Source organism: Cyclospora cayetanensis, unplaced genomic scaffold (genome assembly GCF_002999335.1).
Source record: "Cyclospora cayetanensis isolate NF1_C8 unplaced genomic scaffold, CcayRef3 CcayRef3_contig_16, whole genome shotgun sequence".
Classification (NCBI taxonomy): domain Eukaryota; phylum Apicomplexa; class Conoidasida; order Eucoccidiorida; family Eimeriidae; genus Cyclospora; species Cyclospora cayetanensis.
The window spans coordinates 325,053-339,178 of NW_020312103.1; the positions used below are offsets into that span (position 1 = coordinate 325,053).

The window sequence follows — 14,126 nt, forward strand, 5'->3', positions numbered from 1 at the left end:
TATAGACACGGCCTGAAGAAGCTCTCAGGTGAACCCTTTGGAGTTGAAGTTTGTGGGTGCAGAGCAAGGGGCATCTCATGCAAATGGACGGAGGTGCCAACTTGTCACAGCGAGATGCTTCGGCGTCTCTGCTTGCGTCGAGAATGTTTTTCGACGGTCTCTTCGTTCAACAGCTCAAGACTTAGCCACTAGGCTTCACCAAGATGAATTAGTGGACAGTTTTATGGCCTCACGGATTGCACAGCTTTCCTTGGAGCGTTGTAGCCACTGACACTCTGCGTGCGTCGGAAAGCAGAAAGGAAGTGCGAGTCGCTTCAGATCTGCAATATTATCCTAAATAGTGCCTTCTTGTCTGTTCCATCACCCTAGCTTGCATGCCTTTTTACATTTTTTCTGGGTGACGAAATTAATCTTGAAATACAACCTACTTCAAGTACACTCCTGGCTCTTTGGCAGAGAACGTTCGAGGGTTGCAATAGCGGAGATAATAGAGTAGGCTGAGGCTTAGCCCTTGTGAGTGTGACCTAGCAACATACCACGATCATAATCCGGGCCCTCGATGCAATGCTCATTGTGGCTGCGTCTTTTCTGGTGAATCAATCCGGGTTGCATTGCATCCGGAGGATGCCCAGGACAAGATTCTGGCATCCTAGTTGTGGCCAATCGAACATGGCGGCATTACTCCTTCCTACAACTCCCTTCCTGTTTTGTCAGTCTGTGAAACGGCAACGCTGAGAGATCCTTCACTAGTACATTGCCCCTGTACCAGCTATTTATTAGTGTGTAGACTTATCAGTTCTCCAACTAAACACCAAGTAAAGAAGACAAGAGCTCAGGGAACCCCGCCAATGATAAACAGATGCTTTTAGCAGCCAGCGGTAGAATTACACGGTTTAGTGGAAATAGCCCTGGACTTTCAGGAGCCTAACTTAGTTTTGACTCAACTGTATTATTTTAGGAGAATTTGCGGGACACTACAACAGGTTACAGAGGAAGGCTAGCAGGGATGTACTCGTAAATTTTTCTCTCTATATCCCCACCCAAGTTCTTTTTTGCGGGGGAACCAATCAAACTACACGCTTTCGGTAGAATCTTTTCTCATCTCATGCATGGAGGGCTTCAAGAGTACTAATGCACTGTTCATTTTTGCTGAATATCCGCAAGATCTGATTGACGACAACGCGTCGATACACGTGCTGGGTAAAATAAGCGGTCTTGCGGTGAAAATCTTTATGGACTTTTTCTTGAGTGCGTGTGACCTTGAGAATCGGTGTGTTGTTTTGCCAGCGATGCCGGCGCTAAGGCTTGCACAGAGAATATCAAGAGGTAAAAGAGAGAATGATTTCAAATAGGAACGAAATAGGTGGCGGCCGTTTTTTCTTGAAAAACTGGCTGTAACCTTGGAGGGGATTCGACTGCGAAAGGTGGTATGCAGGGGACTGCATCGGTTTCTTGCCGCTGCTAGCGCCTCCGACACCAGCAGATGTAATATTCTGAAGTGATCTGGAATAAGCTCAGTGACCTCAACGAATTTCCAGAACAGATTATACAGGGCTAACTCACTGATTTGGTCATGAGGATTTCCGAAATACGCCAAACTGAGCACAGCTTAAGAATCGCAGCCGATGCCGGTCAGCTGCTGCTGCGTGAGTTAGCAGGGAGGCTCGCTGCCTTCGACGTTGACTGGCAGATTTTTCCCAACTTCTCTTTTTATTGGTCATCACCCAACGAAAGATTACTTCCGTGAGCCTGTTTCTGCGTTATGGCCAGACCGGAGCTTTCGGCACTGCAAAGCGAATTGTTGCATTGCTGACGGCGCCGCCGCCGATGCGCATTTCAGCGGCGGTTGCAAACGGTCCTAGCCCCCCGAGAATTCGGTTTTTCCCTGCCTTCTCTGCAGCTCATTCGGGTGTTTCTTCTCTATTATAGGAGACTTCGAACCTGAATATGGAGGATTCCACTGGAAAGCCTCTGTCTGGCCTGCGCTCGCTGGTTGCCAGGGTCCTTGGCGCCTCCGACCCTGGTGCAGACGACAAGGGCCCGGCTTCTCGCGCCGTCTCCGGAGCGTCCGAAGAGGACGAGAATAAAGAGAAAAACTGGCTCAGCAATTTTGCAGCTGTTGCTCCGGACCACATCAAGCGATGGACCAATCCAGCCGACGGAAGCGGAAATATTGCGTATGAACAGCTAGTCGAAAACCTGCGGCAGTTCAACATTCCAGCCCGCCACGTCTCCGAATATACAGCAGCGCAGCTCTTAGGAGTGGAACCTGCACCACAGAACCTTGCCCAGGCGGAAGAAGCGCTGCCGCCCACCAGTACACCTCAGGACCGGCCCGCCGAGCGCTTCGTAACACCCCGCCCTCACAAACTCGGCTCCCAAGCAGCCTCATACCTCGGCAGCAAGCAGCATCCTTCCTTCACGCAGGTTGTTCCCGTGCGGGAGGTGACGAGGGCGTACATTGGCCCCGTGCGTGAGAACGTGGGAGCCATCAGTGGGGAGTCTTGCAAACTGCTCAAGAGACCGTGCGAGGATTCAGAGGTTCCGCCGGATTACGTCGAAGTCGTCGGAAGCAAACACGTCAGACCAATCGGTGCTCCCATTCATGTTCTCAGCCGCCAGAGCAGCGTCCTCACTTCCTCCGATGGAGCAGCAGCAGCACTAGCGCCCAGAACTGGACGCGATGGAGAGTTATTGCACAAACCCCCGCCTATTTACCTCGAGCCCCTTATCAACTCCAAAGAGAGCGCTGCCAGCGGCGCCCACCACACCAACCAAGCGGACGCCGTGGGCAGCAGCGCGGCAGCAGAGTACATTGCCAGCATTCCAAGACGCAAGCCTGGACAGGTTACTCTCGCGGAAGTTCACACGAAGGAGGACAAGGCAATATACGACGCCCTCAACAAGCCCGTCGTTTACACCATGGGCACATACGTCTGGTCGAAGGAGCAGGCTGAAAAGGGGGCGCTCCATCCAGTGGACGTCCCTCCCGTGGATGCGTATTTTGGCAAAATCTGTGAAGAGATGTTTCACCCCGCCACGCCACGAGCTCCTCGAGAGCAGGAAGAAGCCCCCCCTCCTCGCTCCCCGCAGGAGGCTCCTAAGACTTCTGCTCCCACTGGCGCCGAACTGTGCATCCCCGAGATCCTTGAAATGTGCAGAAAGTCACGCGACAAGCTGGCAGCCTTCGCAGACACCATGGTAGAAACGCGCGAAGACACCCGCGTGGGAGGTCAAGGCCTCTTCGCGAGCACTCACATAAAGAAGGGCCAAGTAGTCTTCGTTGAATTGCCGCTGCTCACCTGCGACATCGAGTCTGAGTCGATGTGGACGGCTTTCACGGAGCTCTCCGAGAGCCAACAAGCGGCGATGGAGACGCTCCAAGGGTTCCAGTTCGACTTGACGGAAGCAGAGTCTTTGTGGTGTATTCTTTTGGCGAGAGCACACAAGCGCGTCGACTTGGCGCGATCGTTCAAAACGTTTTTCGCGAAGGTCAAAAGAAACGCCCACGGCATCCCCTCGCAAGCGCGCTGGGGGATCTACCCGAAAGCCGCCAAAGTCAATCACTCCTGCGAGCCAAACGTCACTTACCGCAACTTGGACGGCCTTCTGGTGTACTTTGCAACTCGCGACATCGCGCCAGGCGACGTCATTGCGATGACGTATATCGACCAGCTTTACGCTCCCGCGTCGTTCCGCAGCAAGCGGCTCCAGCAGACGAAATGCTTCTCCTGCAAGTGCCCACGCTGCATCTCTGGGGAAGACAAGGCAAGACGCATGTTGTGCCCAACCTGCCGTCCCATAAAGCTGAAGATCGTAGACTCTGCGACAGGCGAGAGCGCAGCAACCCTCCCGCCTCCTGCCCCCTCCCCGGAGAGCTCTCCGAAAGGCCACTTGAACGCCACGGCTTGTGACATGAAGCCCTCCAAAAAAGACGCAGTGAAGGCTCCGCAGCTCGAGGAACCTTCTCCTGACGGAACGGAGGGAGAGGACACGTCTGCCCACGCTTCCGATGATGACGGCAAGGCGCCCATGCAGTCCAGCGACGACGACGAGGCAGCGAACTCGGCGTATGCATCCAGCGAGGCTGCGGGGGAAGAGGCATGCGCATGCGCCGAGCTGGAAGGCGCCGAGGGCGCCTTTGAAGAAGATTCCAAAGCCGAGGCAGAGAGCGAAGCAGGAGGCAGGGGGGAGGGCGAAGGATCCTTAGCCGGCGACGAAGGCGCGCAGGGAGGCTGTGCAGACATTTCGGACGCTGCTTCTCTGAGCGACGGCGATCGCTCTCAAGGCGAGCATTCGGATAGCGATGCAAGCGAAAGCACCAGCAAGCCCTGCGCAGCGCACATCAAGACGGCAGGATCGGGGAGCCAGCTGAGGCTGTCGATCTTCGCCATGAATGGAATGGCGAGTCGAAGCACAGAGTGGTATCCAGGGGAGTCCTCTGAAGAGGAGCGCACTGAGCGTTTTCCGTTGTGCGAGGGGGAGGAGGCGGAGACTTCTTCCTCGCCTTCTGCTGAGCCTGCCGGAGCAGCAGCGGCTGCTGCTGCCGCTGCAGATCTGCCTCCACGCATGTACTGCCAGCGCGGTTCCAGCGGTGTCTGGCTGTGTGCCTCCTGCGAAGGACGGTTCACGGACGACGACATGCCCGTTGGCGCAGAAGACTACTTCGAGCGGCTCTACCTCGACTTGCAGAGCAAGTTCAACTTCCCAACCACGCCTCAGTGGACTGTCGACGTGGGCTCCTTGATCAAAAGCATTGAAGTGGTTCTGGGAACGGAGCACTGGCTGTATGCCGCATGCAACTTGCTGCTGGCGCAGCTCTACCTCGGGCAGTGGGTAGGCGGCACGGTGCGAGATGCCATCTTCGACAGATCCCTCCAGCATGCAGAAGTGTTCATGAAATACGTGGAACGGACAGCGAGGGAGGCTTTGCACGTGGACTGCGCTCCGCTGGCAGCGTCGCTCATGCGTGTGCTGCTCTTCAACGGACGGTGGAGCTTGTTCGAAGAGTGGGTAGCCAACGGTCGGCTCGATCTTGTGCGAGACTGCCTCGGCGTGTGGGATGAGGCTTACGTGGCTTTCTCCGAGGCGCATGCCTACTTGCAGTCTTGCCGCGCGAAAGGGGAGCTCCCCGAGCTCTCAGTTCTGCATAGATACGCGCATACTGCGCAGCACACTGTCGTTCAAGCGGCGAAGAACCTCGAGGCGCAGGAGCTTGCGCAGAAGAAGACGCTTGAAGAGGCGACACGGCGGCAGCAGCAGAGCCGCGAGGCTGCGGAGAAGCGTCTGAAGGAGCTCCAGGAGAGGAACGAGCGTCTGCGAAAGCGCGTGAATCACCTCAAAGCGCAAGCCGCTGCGCAGGCAAAGGTCAAGGATGTCACGAGCACCCACGCGGAAAGCACACTTGCGAAATTCATGCTGGCAGGCGTCGACGGCTGCGTCATTAACGACGCGGCGCTAGCTCTCCAGCAGGCCCATGCGCATGCGCAGCAAATGCAGGAAGCGGCTCTCCAAGGCAGCCAGCTTTTCCCAGGCACCGTGGTTGCAGACATGGCATATCTGCCTCCCCCTGGTGTCATGCCTTCGGCGTATTTGCCGCTACTCATGCTAGACGATCCCCTCAAAGCCATTCCAGTCAGGAGCAGGGAAGCGCGGCAGAGACGAGCGGCAGTCGCGCGCGAGCAGGCGCTTGTGAACGAGCGGAAGGCTCAGCAAGACTTAGACTTCGAGGAAGACGAGTCTGTTGTCAGCGAAACGCTCGAACTGCATGCACGAGAGGACGGTAACGCCGCCGAAAGGACGATGATCTACCGCATTCCTGGGCTCCCAGGAACGGCTCCTGGGGAGTTCGTGAGTGTGTCGCAATTGCTGCATGACGAAGAGGGAAACCACGCCCCTCTGCCTTTGTTTAAGTCCTTCTTCTACGTCGATACAGCCGAGCGAAGGCGCGCCGTGACAGCCGAGAACAAGAGCAGCTTCGTCGTTCTGGGAGCTTCAGGCGCCCCCCCCCAGTTCTCCAGGGAGGAGCTGGAAGACTTAGAAGCCGCCAAGCACAACTACCTCCACGAGGAGAGACAGCAATTCGAAAAGGAAGTGCGGGCAGGTGTTCTCCTGGCTGCCGCAGAGGCGGGAGCTCTCCAAGACGAGCGCAGGCTGATCGACGCTGTTGAGGCGACGAACAAAGTCATCCAAAAAATGGCCCTTCAAGACGCGAAGGCGGAGCGCGCTCTCGAGGAGGCGCGCCTCGCCTTCAAAGGCATTCCCCCGCCGCCCCCTGAGGCTCCGCGTGGAAGCATTCCGAAGGCAGTGGAAGGGGAGACTCCTCAGTCACCGTCTGGTGCAGCTGGTGCAAAGCTGGAAGTGCAAATCGCTGCTGCAACGGTGAAGGAGATCTTCGCGCCGCAGGAGGAAGAGCTGAAGCGCTCTCCCAGAGAAACAGCTGCTCTCCTCCCCAGTGTGTGGGAATATGTCGCTTCTCAAGATCCTGAAAAGGGTCCTACTGTCTTCCTCTACCCCCCAACAAGCCCACCAGCTCCCGCGGCAGCTTCTCTAGAAGAGGCTCCGGATAGCAAGCGGCTCAACGGAGAGTCAGAAGCGTCGGTTTCCATACGCAAGAAGACCATTAAGCCCCTCGACTTCTCGCGCATTCCACCGCCTCCTAATGTGGAGGGGCTCATAGACTCTCTTGGCAACACCCATCGACACTACAAACTGTCTCGCATGAACATGCTGACCAGTCGGTACACTTCCCTCACCTCCAGACACGGCGACACCCAGTGAGGCAGGATCGTCTCGTGGGCTAGGCTTTGTGTTTAAGAACGTTCTGCTCCCTACGTTCTGCCCAGTAAATGAATGCGCGTCCTTAAACTTAGTCTTGCGATTATTTGCCACCCATGAGGGACACACTTTAGAGCCCAACAGCCTCCATAAGCTTTGACAACACTTTGCAAAGAATTAAAGTGCATGCATGGCCTTCAGTGCACACAGACGCGCACCAACTGCTAGGGAGAGTAATAGAAGCCTAGGCGAAGGGAGAAGGAGGGGGGCAGGTGGAAGTGAGAACGCAGGTAGTCTCATAGGCGGTGAGAGGAGAGCGGCGTTTTCCAGAAGCACTTCGAAAACAGATGACACCACTATCGTACCCCCACGCCCACTGCTAAGCCCTGTGTTGGCAGCCACGTTTGGCGGCATCGGCTGATAAAGGCCGCGCAGCAGAACTTGACACTACACTCCCTTCTTTAGAGCTGAGCGTTTTGTGTAGTTTGGCGAGCACTGTAATCCAAGTACACTCTGCACTGCTACTAAAGCCTTTTGGGTGTGGGCATTACAGCCAGGGCCTTCTTCGCTGGGAAGGCAGTGCCGCCGCGTGTCAAGAGGCACTCAGGAATGAATGGCACTGGCAAGGGATGAAAGCGGCCAGTCAGTTTGTATTTTGTCTATCGGCGGCAAACCAGGGAAGGCAGAAGAGTCTGCAGTACTTGGGCTTTCGGGATGTATGCGATGCAATATCACCCCGCGCAGCAAAACAAGGGCGCCAGAGGGTATGACTTTTCACAGAGGCTGCGAAGCAAGTGTGGCCGCTGCGCTCTTTTCTTGTCTTGTGTGTCTCTCGGAAGTCCGACTTTCGAGCATTTGGAGCTGCCAAAACGCATTAGACTTCGTCGGACTCTACGGCAGGGGCGGCTTGTGTCTTGTGCAGCAAGTAGTCGTTCACCTCTTCAAGAAGGCGGCGATTCAGCTTCATCTCTGTCTGACTAACCTGCATCATACATGAACAAGGTGATTGAACAACAGGAGGCGATGTGGCAGTGCTGTTCCCTGCTGAAGCAGCAGTACACCGCATCCTAGGCAGTCCTTTTGTGGCTTCAAAGCTTGGCTGCAACAATCATGAATAGGAAGGAAAACACCGCGATCGCTGGTTCCCCAAAAAGGTTTCTCTAAATATACCAAGATATCCTTGTTGAGCTTGCGTTCTTCCATCTGTTTCACAAGAAGTTCTTGCTGGCTCTTGAGAAGTGCTCTCCTGTTGCGCTGAGCCAATTCTTCCTTTGCCTTGTACTCCTACAGTTTTCAGCCACAATTAACAAGCAGGGTCATACGCGCACTTCCGTGCAGCTTTTCATGCCCTTATGCCCTTATCAGCGACAGGATATCTCATGCACACCCCAAACAGGCGAGACATCCTGCCTACCCACCTGCGCGTCAAGTTCTTGCAGCTTCTGCAATTGGTGTCTTTCCTGTCTTTCCAACTCCTTCTGCTGCTCCTTTTCCTTTCGCTGCAGCTTCAGGAATTCATGCACTTCCAGCTGCTCCTGCATGGAGCGCAGCGCGCATCAATGGACTCACACGAGCACCAGAAAATCGCTGCTTTACCATACCCTCCTGAATCAGTAGCCTTGAAGATGGGGCCCACATACAGAAAAAAGGCTGTCGCGCCAAAAGAATAAATGCTCCCAAATTGACACCTTTTAGCAATGTGCATTATTGAAGTACCGCCTTTTTTCTGGCCATGGCCTCCTTTTCCATCGCCTGCCGCCGTGCTTGGTCTGCGGCATCTCTCTTTAGTGCACTCTGTGTCGCCAGCTCTTTCTGTAAAATTGTTACAACACCTCTGCAGCAGTGCACTATCGTAAATGCAACATTTGAGGGGCGGCCTTGTGGCGCAAACCATTTTAGTTGTTCGGCAGCAGATAGCCTTCCGTGGTGTGTTTCGCTGGCAATGGAGCATCAGCCTTTCGGCAAACTTGAGCTGTACAAGAATTCCCCTTTGCCGTGGTGCGTATATTGGAATACGTGTGATGGTGCTTCTTGCCTTGTCAACACTTGTCAGCATGGCGATTCTATCTGCTCGGCTTTGGTGGAGGTTCAATAATGTTTGGCGTTCCTGTTTGACCCTTTCCGCTGCCTCCTTCTCTAGCTGGACACTAAGCTTTAGAAGCCGCATATCCTCCTCTTGTTCCTTCTTTGCACGAGCCTCGGCCAGACGTCGCTCTGCAGCTGTCACCTACAAGCGTTGCCACCCGCGTGCCCGTAGCCAAAGCTATCAACTAGCGCTTGACTAACACGGACCAAGAGGAAACATGGATAATGGTGCTGTGGTCTCGAACAAATGATAGCTAACATGCTTGGCGAATATAAGGAAAACGCCAGCGTGACTCATATAATACTTTGTGCGTCGATGATGATAATCAGCGAGCAAGCTCGCTGATTATCATCATCGACGCACAAAGTATTATATGAGTCACGCGTGTCTGTGCGGACCTCCAGGATTTCCTGCATAGCGCGAGCTTTCTGCACTTTTGCTTTTTGTGCCCTGCGTTTTTCAAGCTCTAAATCTCGGGATACTTGCTCAAGAACCTCACGACTCTCCCTCAGCTGCTCCGCTATAGTTTCCTGTGCAGCATCAGTCTCAACGTTTCGTTTTTTTTTCATAGCTTTCGTACCGTTTCAGTTCCTGTGTACTACTGCAGGCTTCAGGCAACTCACAGAGCTACGGTGCATGCTTGCTAAGGGATTGTCAAGCGTGGGATAGCCTTGTTTATTGTTGCTGTTTACGGTCACTGACTTCCTGCAACTTCTGCCGCTCTTGCATTTGTGCATCTAGGACCTCCTTTTGAAGGAGCATTTTTACATAGGCTTTTTCCTCCTTCTCACGTTCCTGCTTTCTGAATCAAAAAATGCACCTCATGCTGATCTCAATTTTTTCTTAACAATGCACGATCACACAGTACCTAGATAGTCGTGGACTAGACACAAACTCACTTCCACAACTCTAGATCCTTCTGCAGCTCCTTTGCGCTTTCGAGGATCTCTCGCTTTTGTAGTTCTTTGGCCAGCCTTCAGTTAGTCGCAAGATGATCAGTTGATAACTCTGCTTCCGTTCCGGATGCACTTCTGTGGACTATGTTCTCCAAAAGCTTATCAGAGGAGCTGTAAGCCCCCCAGAGGCCTGTAATACGAGCGACGCGCTACATTTGGGGTGCTAAGTGTGTTTTGATCCTACTTTTGTTCGCGAAGTTGGTCTTCGAGGGCATCTCGAAGCTGCTTCTGCTTCCGAAGTCGGTCTTCTTCACGTGCCTCTTCTTCTAACTTTGCTTTGAATGAATTAAACTCATCAACTTTAGCCCACTGAAAACAGCATTGGCACCATAATAGTGGCTGAGTTCACGGCTACTATGTCGTCGCATAGCAAATTTGATGGTGCAGAGTCATGAGCATCGCTGTGATGCCGCTCAGTAGCCTACAGCCTTGGCCCATGTGAAGTGTCACGAAGTTTGACCATTCCATACTGTTACATGACTTGAAGGAGAAGCCTTTCTCGACGCTCCTTACGGCTTCATTGCCTCACATTCAGATCTTTGAATTCCTCTGTAAGATCCTGCGTAGTTTTTCTGTGGGGCGGAGCAGCCACTTCATCCTTAGCGCACGTTCCTAGCTCAACATGAATATCTTCTGAGGCCTATGCATTTTACAACCAAACAGCATTGCAAGCGACCGAGAACGGGAAAGGATAATTCATGAAAGAAATGAGGGGAAATACACATGGGTAAGGCAGGTATGTACCTCGATGGTGCTTGCCATCCTCTATGGTAGATATATATGGGACGCACCAAGATGGCAAATGGACAGTGTGGCTGAGGGAATGTGCACCTGACGTCGCGTCTATGTGTGTTAGAATGACTGCAACTGGCTGAAGTTTACGGCAAGTGGCGATGTTGCTGCACACACTTTGTTCAGATGCTCGCTGCCAACCTGTTCATCTAGGGGCAAGCTCTGATCGCTTGGCAATGAGGGTGGATCGGGTCTAGAGCATGCTGGCTTTTTGCTACCTGGCTGCATGTTTATGAACAATGGTTATACACATCAAACGGAGTGCCGGCCGTGCCCCATGCTGCTACCGTCTCATGCCAGTATCTACTATTTACGGAACAATGTCAGTGCAAAATCTGTAGGTTCACGGAATCCATTCTCAGGGTAACAAAAGATATTCAACTTTAGGGGCTAAGTATTTTGAGTGTTTTGTAGTCTGTCTGCAGCGAGGACTTTTTGCAGTATGCACAGTAGCCGATATACATTCTAGTCTATTAGCTTCAAGATAGTCGGTAGTTAAAGCAAACATGATAATTGTTTCCACCTTGACGTATATATATTGCATAAAGACAGTGTGTCTTGCCTGTGCAGCCATGCTCTTAAGTTTGATTGAGTGGTGATTGAGTTCTTCTCCCCTTTTCAGCAGTAGTAGCTTCTGCTGGCGTGCCTCATTCATAAAGCGACTAGGCCTGAGAGTTCTTGCCTGCACCCTAAACGGAGATGACCCGCACTGATGGTCAACGCGTAAACGGAATGTCAGGGAAGGCTTTGGTAAAAAGAGGTACTTTTTATTTCTGAAAGCCGTACAGGCCCAGCTGCAGGTTTCTACCCAGTTGACGTACGTGGCCGTCCAGGGGTCTCTCCGTTTGCTGTGTCTCGGTGGGTACATCATATTGATGGCTACATGTACGGAGTCACTGCTCGAAAAATTCTCGCCAGTAGGGGATACAGAGCACCACCTACGGTGAAAGCACCACCATAACCCTTTTCGCTTGTGCTTTTCGATGCATTCCCCTGAACATGTACGTGTTATTGCTCGTAATGACTACGACGTATACTAAAGCCTATGTAAGTTCCTGTGGAGTACTGGCAAAGTCCCCGGTAAATACTTGGAATATTGTTTGGCCTCAAAGACCCGAAGCTGCTGATCTAATATATTCAGCCCTTCAAGCATAGGAGGATTGCGTTTGGCGCATACCAAAGTGTTGCTGTGCTGTGGACCCTCACCGGTTGCCAGTAGCCCGCCAGCGTTGAAACGCGACAGGCACTCCTACGGCGCCGAGGAAGCCTCTTAAAAGTCCACTGCTTCTTTACGGCAGAATAGCATTTGGGACAAAAGACGCGGAGAGTTCCCTTTTTCTGCGCGGCATTGTAGCTGCAGCCTCTATGAATTGCTTACTGGCAACGGTAGCCCTGTGGCCCGCTGATGGCGCGGCCATGTACCATCTGCACTAGCCTGAAAGCACCACGTTTATTAAATTGGTTTTTACGAATAAGAGTAAATCAAAGGGGTAATTGAGTGCAAGCTTTGGAGGATGTTCCGAGGCTCAGCAGGAGTGAATTGACCAGGTCACCTGTTTGCACCCTTGGAAAATGTGCCACAGAATGTTCAGCGTTTGAAAAGCCAATGATCACTTGTTGGCTATCTGATCATCTTATTGTGATCACAAAGGGGCCCCCAGGCGAAGTTGGTATCGCACCGGTTTGGTTGCAGAGGGGTCCCAGAGCAGATTAGCTTGCAAAGAACAGGGGACAACTGTGGGCATCTATGCATTGAAAGGCAGCTCTTTCCACTTACGTGTGGCTAAGTTCCACACATACAAAGGGCTGATGAATGCTGAGTGGTTGCATGCAGTGCTGTATCATTCTAGGCACCGGCAACTGGGGCGCGAGTCAGTAGGGAATACAGGTTATGGCGTCTAGTGCACGGTGCATCCTTCTGCTACAGTTTTGTACGCTCTCTGAAGTGCCACTCGAGCCAGCAAACTGGATAAAGACTTCCTGCTACTTAGCCGTGGAACTTCTAGTCTAGAGCACACCTTTCTATTCCATGAATTCGTTTGTGTGCACGTAGGCGAATTACGAACTTCTTGCACCAGCGAAAATACTGTCCGCACAATGCCTAAATCTAGCATATATTCTACACAAGAATGCACTTGAGTTTTACTAATTTGCAGAATATTGGTTTCTACAGCTTCGTACTACACATTTTTTGTCACAGGGCTCAACCCTAGATTTACACTCCCTGAGTGCGTGTTTAAGCAAGATTGAAGCACTAAGTGGAGATGGCATATACAACTAAGGAAAGATTCGTTCCTAATACTGATCATTAGGGCTGGAAGCAGATTTGCACTGACGATACAATAAGTCAGTGAGCGAAAATTTCTCATCGCTACCTAGGCTTGAAAAGCAGTCCCGAATTGAACTGGCAAGAGTGGTTGCATTCGTCGCCTCATCGAATTCTTAGTCTCCTCGACCTATATCATAGCAGCTTTTTTCCAATTCTATAACCTGTGGTAGATGGAATCGTCGTTTGCTTCTCGGATGAGTCACGTAAGGGCCTGTAGGGTACAGGCAGCACCACTTTTCGATTGCGTATAGGGCATGCTGTAGAGTTGTAACATGCATGCTACCACTCAGGAAATCGAATTGAGCTGGTTTCCGTTTCGCCAAATTTAAGTAATGTGTATAGCTTGCCACAACTTGCTAGCCTTCCGCCGACACCGTGCTGACAATTCTGCTGTTGAAGCATGTAAAGCACTGCTAGATTGATAAATAAAAAAGCTGGGTTGCTGGCCAAACAGCCGCTGAGGATTACAACTGTTTCATTGTATGCCCTCCGGCGTGTCGGCTGATTCATATATCGAAATCGAGGTTCACACTTTGAGCCTTTGGAAAATGACTGTTAAAATGTATCCTTTTGTAACGGATGCACTCCCATATGGTATATTCTTTTACGTCATGTTAAAAGAACATAATGAACCAAAAGTGTGAACGCTGCGTCTAGATGGACCAAACAACAGGATTTGGGGAGAATCAAATTAACGCTTTCAGATCGAGCGTTGTGTTTCGGGAAAAGCATCGATGCAAGCTCTGCCGACACGTGTGCAATAGAGCATATGCGGTCACTGCTCAGAAGAGTGCTGTTGCTAATGGCAATAATGCAAAATGAGTGGCAAGCTGGGAGCAAATAATCATGGCTGGGCTATCGCACAACGAGTAGGCTTTCAAAAAGATCTTTCTGAGCAGAGCAACTAGTCGGATCCCTGGAAAGCTACTTGCTCAGCCAAGCACCATCAGTCTGCACGCCATCCTTTCCACTCCATCACCCTTGCGCCGAGTGCCTTTGCCGTGACAGTTGAAGACGCCGTTCTCCCAAGGGGTCTGCAAGTTTCCAACAAGAATTGAAAATACTTCGCAGTAAAATTCATACGCCTCCAGCAGGGGCTGAGAAGCCCACAGGAAAATCATGCTTAAATCGTTCTCCGTAGTTACTCTTGCGGCGTCCCTCAAACGTGTAAGGTAGGTGATGCAAA

The 14,126-nt window shown here is 52.1% G+C and overlaps 2 protein-coding genes across 2 annotated transcripts; one reads left to right on the forward strand and one right to left on the reverse strand.

Annotated features, from left to right (window-relative positions):
- Positions 1–1,947: 1,947 nt before the first annotated feature.
- On the forward strand, positions 1,948–6,780 carry LOC34618790. Its single transcript, XM_026337030.1, has one exon. It carries the CDS (start codon positions 1,948–1,950, stop codon positions 6,778–6,780), a length of 4,833 nt encoding a protein of 1,610 aa, XP_026192815.1.
- Positions 6,781–7,651: 871 nt separating this feature from the next.
- Positions 7,652–11,482, reverse strand: LOC34618789 (trichohyalin). Its single transcript, XM_026337031.1, is given in 11 exon segments — positions 7,652–7,759; positions 7,948–8,061; positions 8,196–8,312; positions 8,494–8,589; positions 9,262–9,408; positions 9,732–9,837; positions 10,004–10,128; positions 10,349–10,459; positions 10,702–10,833; positions 10,994–11,300; positions 11,433–11,482. Coding segments are annotated over 11 exon segments (1,413 nt in total).
- Positions 11,483–14,126: the final 2,644 nt, after the last annotated feature.